Consider the following 15,322-nt stretch of genomic DNA (forward strand, 5'->3'; position numbering starts at 1 on the left):
CACATCGTTTTTCGGGTTCTGAAAATGCTGCATTTTTTCATGTCGTTTTTCAAAATGTCATTTTTCGTGTTGTAAAAAATGATCGTGTGGGGGCAAAAAAACAAAGTTTTTAACCCGCGCATGCCCAGAAGCAAGTTTGAGATGGGAGCGCTCGTTCTGGTAAAACTACCATTCATAATGGAGTAAGCACATTCATCATGCTGTAACAGACAAAAAAACGCAAATCATCTTTTACTAACAAGGAATCAGCTAAAGCAGTCCAAAGGCGAATAGAACTTCCCCTTTAGAGTGCCGTTGTACGCGTTGTACGTCATCGCGCTTTGTTCATAATTTTTCAAAAACGATGGTGTGTGGGCAACGTCGTTTTTAATGATGAAGTTGGAAAAACGTTGTTTTTTGGACATGCTGAAAAATTACATTTTTTTTCATGCCGAAAAACAATTGTGTATACGCGGCATTACACATTACCAATTACCAATGCAATATTAATGAGTGATTACCTTTTTTGGATTCTGCAGATACTTTTTCCAATTTCTTCTCTGGTGTTTCTAGATAGTAAAATATGATGCACCATTTTAAAACTTCTTTCTGTGTTTACTCCCATCACATTTTATCCACTTTTCACAACTTAAAAGTACTGAGTTATGTACTAATGAGTTATTTACATGTCTTGGGTTCCACAGATAACCCTTTCTAGTTTCTTTTCTGTGTTTATTTGTAAAAAAATATATAATTGTATACCTTACAAATGCAATACTAATGAGTGCTTTACCTTTTTTTGCTTCCAGAGATACCTTTTCTTGTTTCTTCTCTGGTGTCTCTGCATAGTAAAATAAGGTGAAATTGTTCAAAATACCCTTCTGCGTTTGCTCTACTCACATTCAAACCACCTTCACCTTCACAATATATAAGTACTATGAATGATTTGCCTTTTTGGGTTTTGCGTTTACCTCGCTCACATTTTACTAACTCTTACATGTTACCAATGCAATACTAATGAATGATTAGGTTTGACAGGTACTTTTTCTAGTTTACCTTTTTCCAATTTCTTCTCTGGGGTCTCTGCATAGTAAAATAAGATGTAATAGTTCAAAATATATTTAATTTACCCCACTTACATTATTACCACCTTCATGACTTACAAATACTCATAAGTGGTTACCTGTTCTGGGTTTTACAGATTCTTTTTCTGGTTTCTTCTCTGGTGTCTCTGTATTGTAAAATAGGGATTAACAGCTCAAAATATTTTCTCTTAACCTCCCTTTAATCATTAGACCACCTTCACACCTACAAGTGTAAACCTAATGAGTGATTTACCTTTTTTTGTTTCCACTGATACCTTTTCTAGTTTCTTCTCTGGTGTCTCTGCATAGTAAACAATTGTAAATTATTTCAATATACCTTTCTGCGCTTACCATACTGACATTATAACCATGTTCAGCTTCATGACTTACAAATACTACGAGTGATTAACCTTTTTGGGGTTCCACAGATACCTTTTCTAGTATCTTCTCTGGTGTATCAGCATAATAAAATAAGGTATAATAGTTCAAAATATCTTTCTGCATTTACCTCACTCACATTATCACCACCTTCATGGCTTTCAAGTACTATGAATGAGTTACCTTGTTTGGGTTCCCTAGACACCTTTTCTAATTTATTTTCTGGTGGTCTAATTTTCTTTTAAATAATTTTCTATTTTACACCCTTTCTATTTTCTTTTAAATAGTCAAATAAGATGTACTAGTTAAACACATCTTAATGTGTTTACCCCACTCATATTATAACCACCTTTACATTTTACAAATGCAATGTTGAAGAATGATTACCTTTTTTGGGTTCTGTAGATACTTTTTCTGGTTTCTTCTCTGGAGTCTCTGCATAGTAAAAAAAAAAAAAGTGATATATAAGTGCAGCACTTCAACAAATTGTGCATAAAATAATAAATAGATAACAAACAATCTGTTCACACAAACATAAATAGTTAATGTGAAAGGTCATTGCACCAACAGCAAAAATCCTTTGGTGAGCCAAACACATTAGGTAACAAATCCTCAGTGAGATATTCTGTGATTTCACCATGTGTCCTCCACCAAGAATCACTCTATGGCCTCATACACACGACCATTTTCCTCGACAAAATCCACCAAGAAACTTGGTGGCAGAGTTTTTTTGCCGAGGAAAACGGTCGTGTGTATGCTTTTCATCGAGAAAACTGTTGAGGAACTCGACGAGGAAAAAAGAGAACAAGTTCTCTTTTTCCTCGAAGGGAGTCTCAATTTCCTCGTCGGGCTGGTTTTCGATGAGAAACACGTTCATGTGTATGCTTAGAAACCCGTGCATGCTCAGAATAAAGTATGAGATGGGAGCGCACCTTTGGTAAAAGTAGCGTTTGTAATGGAGATAGCACATTTGTCACACTGTAACAGACTGAAAAGTACAAATCGTCTCTCACCAAACTTTTACTTAACACGCAGTAACATGAGATTAGCAAAAGCAGCCCCAAGGGTTGTTCCAGTGGAATCGAACTTCCCCTGCCGTTGTATGTGTTGTACGTCACTGCGTTTGAGAACAAGGAGATTTGGTCTTGACAGTGTGTACGCAAAGAATGCTTATCAAGTTTCTCGACAAGCCTAACAAGGAACTCGTCGAGGAAAACGATGTGTCTTTTCCAACGAGTTCCTCGGTCGTGTGTACGAGGCATGAGTCTTACCAGAGTGCATGTGACCCTCATGAGACAAGTCAAAACAGTGCTTGTTATGCTGAATTTTGCCACAGTTTCAATTGTATCAGGTATTCTACACTGTGTGCTGGGGCTGCTATGTTCACATTTTTCATAGTACAAAAATGTATATTAGTTGCATTTGCCGTACTCATAAAATAACAACCTTACACTTAACAAATGCAGTACTATGAGTTATTTACGTCTATTGGGTTCCACAGATACCTTTTCTAGTTTCCTTTCTGTGTTTACTCACACATAATTATTGTTATACCTTACAAATGCAATGTTGACGAGTGATTACCTTTTTTGGGTTCCGCAGATACTTTTTCAGGTTTCTTCTCTGGAGTCTCTGTATTGTAAAATAAGGATTAATAGTTCAAAATGTATTGCTGCATTTACCTGCTTTACAATATACCCACCTTTGCAATTTACAAGTGTAATACTAATAAGTGATTACCTTTTTTGGTTTCCACAGATACCTTTTCCGGTTTCTTCTCTGGTGTCTCTGCATAGTAAAATCAGGTAAAATAGTTCAAAATTGTTTCCTATGTTTACCTTGCTCACATTTTAATAACTCTTACACATTACCAATTACCAATGCAATACTAATGAGTGATTACCTTTTTTGGATTCTGCAGATAATTTTTCCAATTTCTTCACTGGTGTTTCTAGAAAGTAAAATAAGATGCAATATTTTAAAACTTCTTTCTGTGTTTACTCCCATCACATTTTAACCACTTAAGCCCCGGACCATATTGCTGGTCAAAGACCAGGCCACTTTTTGCGATTCGGCACTGCGCTGCTTTAACTGTCAATTGCGCGGTCGTGCAACGTGGCTCCCAAACAAAATTGGTGTCCTTTTTTCCCCACAAATAGAGCTTTCTTTTTGGTGGTATTTGATCACCTCTGCGGTGTTTAGTTTTTGCGCTATAAACTAAAATAGAGTGACAATTTTGAAAATTGTTTATATTTTTTACTTTTTGCTATAATAAATATCCCCTCTGGTGTCTCTGTATAGAAAAATCAGGTAAAATAGTTAAAAATTGTTTCCTAAGTTTATCTTGCTCACATTTTAATAACTCTGAGGCCGGGTACACACGGACAAACATGTATGGTGAAAGCGGTCCGTCGGACCGTTTTCACCATACATGTCTGCCAGAGGGCTTCTGTACGATGGTTGTACACACCATCGTACAGAAGTCCGCGCGTAAACAATACGCGGGGCGTGTCCGCGGTGTCGCCGCGTCGATGACGCGGTGTCGCCGCGACAATGACGCGGCGACGTGGGCGGCCCGCCTTTAAAATGCTTCCACGCATGCGTCGAAGTCATTCGACGCATGCGAGGGACGGTGGGCGCCTGGACATGTACGGTAGGTCTGTACTGACGTACATGTCCGAGCGGGCTGAATTCCAGCGGGCTGTTTTAAAACAAGTCCAGGAATATTTGTCTGCTGGGAAAAGGCCCGGCGGGCAAATGTTTGCTGGAATTCGGCCCGCTCGCGCCCACACACGACCAAACATGTCTGCTGAAACTGGCCTGCGGGCCAGTTTCAGCAGACATGTTTGGTCGTGAGTATGGGGCCTTACACATTACCAATTGCCAATGCAATATTAATGAGTGATTACCTTTTTTGGATTCTGCAGATACTTTTTCCAATTTCTTCTCTGGTGTTTCTAGATAGTAAAATAAGATGCAATATTTTAAAACTTCTTTCTGTGTTTACTCCCATCACATTTTATCCACTTTTCACAACTAAAAAGTACTAGTTATGTACTAATGAGTTATTTACATGTCTTGGGTTCCGCAGATAACCCTTTCTAGTTTCTTTTCTGTGTTTATTTGTAAAAAAATAATAATTGTATACCTTACAAATGCAATACTAATGAGTGCGTTACCTTTTTTTGCTTCCAGAGGTTCCTTTTCTTGTTTCTTCTCTGGTGTCTCTGCATAGTAAAATAAGGTGAAATTGTTCAAAATACCCTTCTGCGTTTGCTCTACTCACATTCAAACCACCTTCACCTTCACAATATACAAGGACTATGAACGATTTGCCTTTTTGGGTTTTGTGTTTACCTCGCTCACATTTTACTAACTCTTACATGTTAACAATGCAATACTAATGAGTGATTATGTTTGACAGGTACTTTTTTAAGTTCACCTTTTTTTGTTTCTGCAGAAACTTTTTCCAATTTCTTCTCTGGGGTCTCTGCATAGTAAAATAAGATGTAATAGTTCAAAATATATTTAATTTTCCCCACTTACATTATTACCACCTTCATGACTTACAAATACTAATGAGTGGTTACCTGTTCTGGGTTCTACAGATTCTTTTTCTGGTTTCTTCTCTGGTGTCTCTGTATTGTAAAATAGGGATTAACAGCTGGAAATATTTTCTCTTAATCTCCCTTTAATCATTAGACCACCTTCACACCTACAAGTGTAAACCTAATGAGTGATTTACCTTTTTTTGTTTCCACTGATACCTTTTCTAGTGTCTCTGCATATTAAACGATTGTAAATCATTTCAACATTCCTTTCTGCACTTACCATACTGACAATATAACCATGTTCAGCTTCATGACTTACAAATACTATGAGTGATTTACCTTTTTGGGGTTCCACAGATACCTTTTCTAGTATCTTCTCTGGTGTATCAGCATAATAAAATAAGGTATAATAGTTTAAAATATCTTTCTGCATTTACCTCACTCACATTATCACCACCTTCATGGCTTTCAAGTACTATGAATGTGTTACCTTTTTTGGTTTCCCTAGACACCTTTTCTAACTTATTTTCTGGTGGTCTAATTTTCTTTTAAATAGTTTTCTATTTTACACCTTTTTCTAATTTATTTTAAACAGTCAAATAAGATGCACTAGTTAAAAACATCTTAATGTGTTTACCCCACTCATATTATAACCACCTTTACATTTTACAAATGCAATGTTGAAGAATGATTACCTTTTTTGGGTTCTGTAGATACTTTTTCTGGTTTCTTCTCTGGAGTCTCTGCATAGTAAAAAAAAAAAAGTGATATATAAGTGCAGGACTTCAACAAATTGTGCATAAAATAATAAATAGATAACAAACAATCTGTTCACACAAACATAAATAATTAATGTGAAAGGTCATTGCACCAACAGCAAAAATCCTTTGGTGAGCCAAACACATAAGGTACACATCCTTAGTGAGATATTCTGTGATTTCACCATGTGTCCTCCACCAAGAATCACCGAGTCTTACCAGAGTGCATGTGACCCTCATGAGACAAGTCAAAAACAGTGCTTGTTATGCTGAATTTTGCCACAGTTTCAATTGTATCAGGTATTCTACACTGTGTGCTGGGGCTGCTATATTCAAATTTTTCATAGTACAAAAATGTATATTAGTTGCATTTGCTCATAAAATAACAACCTTACACTTAATAAATGCAGTACTATGAGTTATTTACGTCTATTGGGTTCCACAGATACCTTTTCTAGTTTACTTTCTGTGTTTACTCACACATAATTATTGTTATACCTTACAAATGCAATGCTGACAAGTGATTACCTTTTTTGGGTTCCGCAGATACTTTTTCAGGTTTCTTCTCTGGAGTCTCTGTATTGTAAAATAAAGATTAATAGTTCAAAATGTATTGCTGCATTTACCTGCTTTACAATATACCCACCTTTGCAATTTACAAGTGTAATACTAATAAGTGATTACCTAATAACTCTTACACATTACCAATTACCAATGCAATACTAATGAGTGATTACCTTTTTTGGATTCTGCAGATAATTTCTCTGGTGTTTCTAAAAAGTAAAATAAGATGCAATATTTTAAAACTTCTTTCTGTGTTTACTCCCATCACATTTTAACCACTTAAACCCTGGTCAACCATATTGCTGGTCAAAGACCAGGCCACTTTTTGCAATTCGGCACTGCGTCGCTTTAACTGACAATTGCGCGGTCGTGCAACGTGGCTCTCAAACAAAATTGGCGTCCTTTTTTCCCACAAATAGAGCTTTCTTTTGGTGGTATTTGATCACCTCTGCGGTTTTTAGTTATTGCGCTATAAACAAGAATAGAGCGACGATTTTGAAAAAAATGAATATTTTTTACTTTTTTTCTATAATAAATATCCCCCAAAAATATATAAAAAAAAAAATCCTCAGTTAAGGCCGATACGTATCCTTCTACATATTTTTCATAGAAATCGCAATAAGCATTTATTGATTGGTTTGCGCAAAAGTTATAGCGTTTACAAAATAGGGGATAGTTTTATGGCATTTTTTTAATTTATTTTTTTACTAGTAACGGTGGCGATCAGCGATTTTTATCGGTACTGCGACATTATGGTGGACACTTTGGACACTTTTGACACATTTTTTGGACCATTGGCATTTTTATAGCGATCAGTGCTATAAAAATGCATTGATTACTATAAAATTTACTGCTCGGCGAGATGACGTATAGCTACGTGATCTCGCCTAGTAAAGCTGACCTGCCGCCATATAACTGCGGCGGTTGGTCGGCAAGCAGTTAACCACTTTTCACAACTTAAAAGTACTGAGTTATGTACTAATGAGTTATTTACATGTCTTGGGTTCCACAAATAACCCTTTCTAGTTTATTTTCTGTGTTTATTTGTAAAAAAATAATAATTGTATACCTTACAAATGCAATACTAATGAGTGCTTTACCTTTTTTTGCTTCCAGAGATACCTTTTCTTGTTTCTTCTCTGGTGTCTCTGCATAGTAAAATAAGGTAAAATTGTTCAAAATACCCTTTTGGGTTTGCTCTACTCACATTCAAACCACCTTCACCTTCACAATCTACAAGTATTATGAATGATTTACCTTTACATTTTACAAATGCAATACTGATGAGTGATTACCTTTTTTGGGTTCTGTAGATACTTTTTCAGGTTTCTTCTCTGGATAGTAAAAAAAAAAATGTGATATGTAAGTGCAGCACTTCAACAAATTGTGCATAGAATTAAAAATAGATGTAGCGCTACCCCCCAAAGGAGCCACTGGTTGATTTGGGATCTACTCTTTTTGGCTCAACTCACCCCTATTAACTAGCTCGAACCCTCCCTTGACACATCAGAAACCTGGTGGTGGAGGTATTGTGACCTCTGTTGAACTGGGGTCTTAATAGCAGTAATAACACATCAATAGAATTACCTTTTGTTAAAGGTGGTTCTTCCAGGCACGAAAATACACTCTACACAGTGAGTATAGTTAAATGAGAAGAATAAGTTTACTTTGTGAAAACTCGAGGGAAACAAGCATAGGCTTTAGTTATGAAAACAGTTGATAAACAATGACTCACTATGATTCGCAAGGGCCCTTGCAGGAATCAGCAATCAATGACAGTAAGGAGGAACCTAACTAAGAAATGGTACCACTCATTTATACTAAGGTCTATGCTCGCGTCCTACAGAACAGTTTATGTCCCCGTCGCGGCCGGTTGGTGCACATAAGAAATTGTAATCCAAAGTGGCGATTAATGAGGGAAACTCAAACAACAGAGTGTCTGGAGCAACAATGATTGGTGAGCTGACACTCGTCAGTGTCAGTCACTTCTAGGAACACTCGAACAGTTAACTGGGCCTCTAAGTTTCGGTTTGAGGCCGAAAACGTGTCTCCGGCCTGTGAGGTGGCTCTAGGTGTCTGTGTAAACGAAGAGTCAGAAGTTGAGCAAGTGCTCTCTCACCCGACAGGCAGATCCACCTGAATTCTCCTCAGGAGGCACGCTGGTTAATCACTGCTCCACAGCACGGAGATCCTGGACGAGGGTGCTCCACTGGTTCAACTGGCAGCTGGATTACCTCTATGATCCCCGGATACACGGCTGGATGCTGGAGTCTTGCTTCCTTCCGGATGGCTGGTCTCTTAGTGGGTCCAGGCCTAGGCTTCTGGCCTAACAGCACGGCTGTAGTCTGTCAGCAGCTCCGCAGAGGAAAGAAGTGCAGGTCACGAGAGAGCGAGATCAGCCGCGCCCTTTCTTTAAGTAACCTCCCCCATAAGTCTGTGTGGAGGTGTCACATGTTCAGATAACACATGGCATTGTGGGATGTGTAGTCTGTTTCTCCTAAAAGTCAATGGAGTCCATATCTCCTTCTACTAGCAATCCCACAATGCATAACTTCCTTAAAGGTATCTTACATATTTACAATGGTGCGGATAAAGTTCCAGTGGGGATAACCTGTTGTAAGACTCTGACAGGATGACCCCGCTACACACTCCCCCCACTTGAAATCTTTGGTCCCCAAAGAGAACAAAAGTATGGATCCTGATACATGCTCTCAAAATACAAGCAGAGAAAAAGGGTGTTAGAACATGCAAGGTAATAAAGTCTGTGCATCATTTCTTACTCTGTTCAAAGCTAAACAACTCATGGACCGGCATAAATTGGACAGGGGAACCTCCCACCAATCGTAGTCTGATCACCCCTAACACTGAGGTGCTAGATTCAAATGTGTCAGGGGGTGAGCAGGGGTTGACCTCCACTAATGTGACAGTTGGAGGATCATTCAAAACATTAGATCTCTTTGAGGTAAGGATGGCTTTTGGAACCCCAGAAATTACCGCAGCTCAGTCACATTGGTGGGCCTGGGCCAGGAGGTAACTGCCTCCAATTTTTCTGGGTCTGTCGTAATCCCTTCTGCAGAGACTATGTGTCCCAGGTAGTGGACAGATGATTGGTAGAACTGGCATTTCTCTTGGGATAATTTCAGACCTTCATCATGCAGTCGTTTCAACACTTTTTCCAATCTCTGCTCATGCTCTTCCAAGGTTTTCCCAAACACAATGACATCATCCAAATACACTAACACTTCAATCAGATTCATGTCACCCACAGTTTTCTCCATCAATCTCTGAAAAGTGGCCGGGGCACCCAATAATCCTTGGGGCATGCGATTGAATTCAAAGAAACCCACTGGGGTGATGAAAGCTGTCTTCTCTCTATCTTCTGGGTGCATAGGAATTTGGTAATAACCACTCTTCAGGTCCATTACACTGAACCACTTAGCTCCTGAAAGGCTCTGTAATGCATCCTCAATCCGAGGGGTGGTGTACTGGTCAGGAATGGTCCGCTTGTTGAGGGTCCTGTAATCGATGCACAACCTCAGGGAACCATTCTTCTTCCTTACCACCACTATGGGGGAGGCATATGGACTCCTGGATTCTTAAATGGTTCCAGCCCTTTTTAACTCTGCAAGTTGCTCCCTGAAATCTTCCAAGTCCGTCAGGGGGACCTGTCTGACCCGCTCCCTGAAAGGCTTGTCTTCCTTTAGCCGGATTCGGTGGGTGGCGCTCTTGGCACATCCAAGTCAAACTCAGTCTTGGAGAAAATCTTCTGCCACCTACCAAGTTGAGCTTCCATTCTTTCCTTCCACTCTGGTGGAAGTTCAATGCCATCAGGCTGGCGGCTTTTTTTTTGGGTCTTCTGCCTTTCTTTCATTTGCCAGATCGGAGGGGCTAACGAGGGTGGCTTGATGGACCTGGCCCAGTAGCACTTTGGCTGGCATTTTCACAGGGTTGTTGGTGGGGTTCCTGAATGTTGATAGATACCCATCCACGATTTTTCTCCAGTACCTTCAATAGGATCACTTCAGGAAACACTTCTAGTCCCTCTGAGGTTCCAGCTGGGCTGGGTTCAAGGACAAGAAACGGGCCTGGCTGTGACCAGGTAAGTTTCACTGAAGCCCTGAGGCAGGTCACTTCTCCGGGCTGTAGGGTTCTCATGGATTTCCCTAACCGCCAGATTCTTCCCACTCCCTCTTCCGGGGCATTTCTCTCCATCACTAGCTGGTGGAACACCCTCCTTAACATTGGATGGACCCTTTGAATTGAGGCCTCTGTAGCTCCGGTCAAAGGAGTCAGGAGTCTTCGAACTAAAGCTGTGTTCGTCCCTATGATGAGGGAACTCTTATGGGCCCCTGGAGGCCGAGGGCAGACTATGGCCAGGGTATCGAAAGTCTCTGCGACCCCGGCAGTTGAGGGGTCAAAAGTCAGGCGAATTGGTAGATAACCATCATAAGGGAAACTCTGAGTCCCGATGCCCCATATTTCCAGCTCCTCTAACTTCTGCAAAGGCAGGTGAGGAAGATACTTGTCGTAAAAGTCTCTATATAGGAGAGTTACTTGTGCTCCGGTATCCAGAAGGGCCCTAGTATAGATTCCCTCTACTTGAATGGGCACTAGTGGGGAAGGCCCCACTAGATTCACAGGGAACTTTCGAAGCGTGGTTTTCTCCTTTTCCCTTGTAACTCGAACCCTCAACCTCCTCTTGTGAGTGCTTCTCTCGGGTCTTACCCAATCATGTGAGTGGGAATTGGGGGGTGCCCTAGGAGGGTTTTTTTCCTTTGGTCTTTCCGCCTTTTGTTTTACATTGGAGCCAGCTGTAGTAGGTGGGCCCCCGGTCGACTCCTTCACCAGGACCCTCTGAAGTTTTCCACCGGCTGGAAGGCTAATTGGTGAGCATTAACCGGGCTGGGGAAAACTTCTTTAACGTGTCCTATCCCTCCACAGTTGAAGCAGGCATTAGACCTTTTCGGTTTGCTCTGCGGGTCGTAGAGCCCATGGGTAGGCCCCTCGGTCTTTTCTCTTCTAGGTTGGTATGGGGAAAACCCCGCTTGACCGGATAAGACAGCTATTATTTCCATCAACTGAGACACTTGGGTCTTTAAAAGTTTGACTTGGGGGTTATTGTCCTCAGTGGCCACAACACGCACCCGCGCAGGAGTTTCTGTGACTTGGTATTTGTTCTTTTGATCCAAGAGGTCCTCTTCTTGTCGAATGATTCTGATCAGGTCAGGATATTTCAACACTCCACTGTCTTTCTGAGCGCGTAGCTGAAAGACAATAGGATCCATGGGTTGGGCTCCCTTCACCACCTGTTGAAAGCATGTCTTGTCCACATCCTTTGCCTCTAGTCCTTTCTTTAACAGAATCCAGTGCAGAATCTTGTATAGGCGACTGACAAACTCAGAGAGCCTTTCCCCCTTCTTTTGGAAGCAGTGTTCTAGTTGGCAACGGAGCTCGCTGATGTCTTCGATCCTCCCGAACACATTTTGTAGGACGTCCAAATAATCCTGGGCAGTGCAATTACTTTTACTAAGTTTGAGGTTGCGTATAGCCTCTAACGCTGGTCCCCTGAGGCTTTCCATGATTCTCTGCTTCTTATTCTTATCTAGGATTCCCCACTCTTCCAGGGCTTGGGTGGCCTGATCCATCCATTCTTCGAAACCATCTTCTGAAGATGGCACAGGGTGTCTTCCTGAGAAGGCTCTGAGTTTTCTGTATCCTGTAACCAAGCAGTCTGTAGAATCCTTTTTACACTGGGCTATGATTTCTTCCAGAACGGCACATAGTTCCGGGGTGAGATCTTTGAGTGGTGTTTTGGCGGGTCCCTTTGTAGGTTTTCCCGGGGCTCCATTGGCAGCCGGGCCGCTAGAAGAGGTGGAGGAGGTTGCGGAGGAGGTTGCAGTAGAAGAGGAGGGGCCAGCCAATTCTGGTTCAGGCTGTATCAGGAAAAATTATTTACCTTTAGCGGTCTTCACACTAGATACCCTCAGAAATTGTGGGACCTCATCTCGACATTCGCTTAGGACATAAGTGTGTAAGTTGGTCTTGTCCTCCTCCACCGAAAACTTCCATCCTTGGGACAAAGTTCTCAAGACTTAGCATGCTTCTTTTTCATCTCATGCTTCTCCCCGCACTTCTACCACTAAGCCTCTCTCTACAGGAACATTCTCATCTTTGCACCACTTTTCTGCGGCAGCTGCGTCCATGATTGGTCTTGGTAAGGGCGAGGTTCAATAGAAGGAGAATTTAATAGGTTGAGAGTAGAATCCCGGACGATCCCCCACGTGTAGCGCTACCCCCGAAGGAGCCGCTGGTTGATTTGGGATCTACTCTCTTTTTGGCTCAGCTCACCCCTATTAACTAGCTCGAACCCTCCCTTGACACATCAGAAACCTGGTGGTGGAGGTATTGTGACCTCTGTTGAACTGGGGTCACAATAGCAGCAATAACACATCAATAGGATTACCTGTTGTTAAAGGTGGTTCCTCCAGGCAAGAAAATACACTCTACACAGTGAGTATAGTTAAATGAAAAGAATACGTTTATTTTGTGAAAACTCGAGGGAAACAAGCATAGGTTTTAGTTATGAAAACAGTTGATAAACAATGACTCACTATGATTCGCAAGGGCCCTTGCAGGAATCAGCAATCAATGACAGTAAGGAGGAACCTAACTAAGAAATGGTACCACTCATTTTTACTAAGGTAAATAGTCTATGCTCGCGAGCACCCTCTAGCGGGCAGTCCTACATAACAGTTAATGTCCCCGTCGCGGCTCGTTGGTGCACATAAGAAATTGTAATCCAAAGTGGCGATTAATGAGGGAAACTCAAACAACAGAGTGTCTGGAGCAACAATAAATGGTGAGCTGACACTCGTCAGTGTCAGTCACTTCTAGGAACACTCGAACAGTTAACTGGGCCTCTAAGTTTCGGTTTGAGGCCGAAAACGTGTCTCCGGCCTGTGAGGTGGCTCTAGGTGTCTGTGTAAACGAAGAGTCAGAAGATGAGCAAGTGCTCTCTCACCCGACAGGCTGATCCACCTGAATTCTCCTCAGGAGGCACGCTGGTGAATCACCTCTCCACAGCACGGAGATCCTGGACGAGGGTGCTCCACTGGTTCAACTGGCAGCTGGATTACCTCTACGATCCCCGGATACATGGCTGGATGCTGGAGTCTGCTTCCTTCTGGACGGCTGGTCTCTCGGTGGGTTCAGGCCTAGGCTTCTGGCCTAACAGCACGGCTGTAGTCTGTCAGCAGCTCCGCAGAGGAAAGAAGTGCAGGTCCCGAGGGAGCGAGATCAGCCGCACCCTTTCTTTAAGTAACCTCCCCCATAAGTCTGTGTGGAGGTGTCACATGTTAAGATAACACAGGGCATTGTGGGATGTGTAGTCTGTTTCTCCTAAAAGTCAATGGAGTCCATATCTCCTGCTACTAGCAATCCCACAATGCATAACTTCCTTAAAGGTATCTTACATATTTACAATGGTGCGGATAAAGTTCCAGCGGGGATAACCTGCTGTAAGACTCTGACAGGATGACCCCGCTACACAGATAACAAACAATCTGTTCAAACAAACATAAATAGTTAATGTGAAAGTTCATTGCACCAACAGCAAAAATCCTTTGGTGAGCCAAACACATAAGTTACAAATCCTCAGTGAGATATTCTGTGATTTCACCATGTGTCCTCCACCAAGAATCACTCTGAGTCTTACCAGAGTGCATGTGACCCTCATGAGACAAGTCAAAAACAGTGCTTGTTATGCGGAATTTTGCTGGGTTCTACCTTTTCTAGTTTATTTACTGTGTTTACTCACACATAATTATTTTCATATCTTACACATGCAATACTGATGATTACTTTTGGTTCTGCAGAAACTTTTTCCATTTTTTTTTTCTGGTGTCTCTGTATAATAAAATAATGTATACTGTATAAGCTAAAATATCTTTCTGCGTTTACCCCACTCACACTATAACCAACTTAATTTTCATGACTTACAAGTATTATGAATGATTTACCTTTCTTGAGTTCCACAGATACCTTTTCTAATTTCTTCTCTGGTGTCTCTGAACAGTCAAATAATATGTAATAGTTCAAAACATCTTTCTGTGTTTACCCCACACATATTATAACCACCTTTACATTTTACAAATGCAATACTGATGGATGAATACCTTTTTTGAGTTCCACAGATACTTTTTCAGGTTTCTTTTCTGGAGTCTCTGCATAAAAAAAAAAGTATATTAGTTCCAAATATATTTCTCCGATTACCTCATTCACATTGAAATCCAACTTTTTCAGGTTTCTTCTCTAGAGTCTTTGCACAGTAAAATGTGGTTTAACAGTTCAAAATATTTTCTGTGTTAACCTCTCTTACATTATAACTACCTTAACAACTCACAAATACAATACTGCAATACTAATGAGTGATTACCTTTTTTGGTTGACACAGATAACTTTTCTGGTTTCTTCTCTGGTGTGTCTGCATAGTAAAATATTGTTTAATAGCTCAAACTATTCTTCTGCATTAACCTTAATTACATTATAACTTGCAAGTACTATGAATGATTACCTTTTTTGGGTTCCACAGATATCTTTTCTAATTCCTTCTCTGGTATCTCTGCATAGTAAAATAAGGTATAATAGTTCAAAATATCTTTCTATGTTTACCTTGCTCACATTATATCTACCTTTTCACATTAACAATGCAGTAGTGATTAGTGATTACCTTTTTTGGGTTCTATGGGTAATTTTTCTAATTTCTTCTCTGGTGCCTCTGTGTAGTAAGATAAGGTTTAATAGTTGAAAAAAATATCTTTCTGTGTTTAATCCACTCCCAATATAACCCCCTTAATCTCTTATAAGTAAATAGGTGATTTACCTTTTTTGGGTTCCACAGATACCTTTTCGAATTTCTTCTCTGGTATCTCTGAATAGTCAAATAGGGTATAATAGTTTAAAAAATCTTTCTGCATTTGCCACACTCGTATTATAATAACCCTTTACA

The 15,322-nt window shown here is 40.6% G+C and overlaps 1 protein-coding gene and 1 long non-coding RNA gene across 2 annotated transcripts in view; both read right to left on the reverse strand.

The window, feature by feature from the left end:
- The window catches only part of LOC120935718 (neurofilament heavy polypeptide-like), a 59,184-nt gene that overhangs the window by 40,596 nt on the left and 3,266 nt on the right, over window positions 1-15,322 (reverse strand). Inside the window, exons 6-18 of the mRNA XM_040347776.1 lie at window positions 15,197-15,244; window positions 15,044-15,091; window positions 14,888-14,935; window positions 14,750-14,797; window positions 14,490-14,537; window positions 14,334-14,381; window positions 7,611-7,649; window positions 7,416-7,463; window positions 6,489-6,524; window positions 5,033-5,080; window positions 4,885-4,932; window positions 773-820; window positions 501-548 (exon numbers count right to left, since the gene is read on the reverse strand). Of these exons, the coding sequence (XP_040203710.1) occupies window positions 501-548; window positions 773-820; window positions 4,885-4,932; window positions 5,033-5,080; window positions 6,489-6,524; window positions 7,416-7,463; window positions 7,611-7,649; window positions 14,334-14,381; window positions 14,490-14,537; window positions 14,750-14,797; window positions 14,888-14,935; window positions 15,044-15,091; window positions 15,197-15,244 (603 nt within the window). The remainder of the gene's footprint in view (window positions 1-500; window positions 549-772; window positions 821-4,884; window positions 4,933-5,032; window positions 5,081-6,488; window positions 6,525-7,415; window positions 7,464-7,610; window positions 7,650-14,333; window positions 14,382-14,489; window positions 14,538-14,749; window positions 14,798-14,887; window positions 14,936-15,043; window positions 15,092-15,196; window positions 15,245-15,322) is intronic.
- LOC120937282 lies at window positions 1,853-3,383 on the reverse strand. The gene is made up of 3 exons (XR_005748698.1): window positions 3,346-3,383; window positions 3,027-3,074; window positions 1,853-1,877 (listed from the first exon to the last, which is right to left on the reverse strand). It is a non-coding gene; the product is annotated as an uncharacterized LOC120937282 (long non-coding RNA).

The sequence above is a fragment of the Rana temporaria genome, chromosome 4, assembly GCF_905171775.1.
Source record: "Rana temporaria chromosome 4, aRanTem1.1, whole genome shotgun sequence".
NCBI lineage: Eukaryota > Metazoa > Chordata > Amphibia > Anura > Ranidae > Rana > Rana temporaria.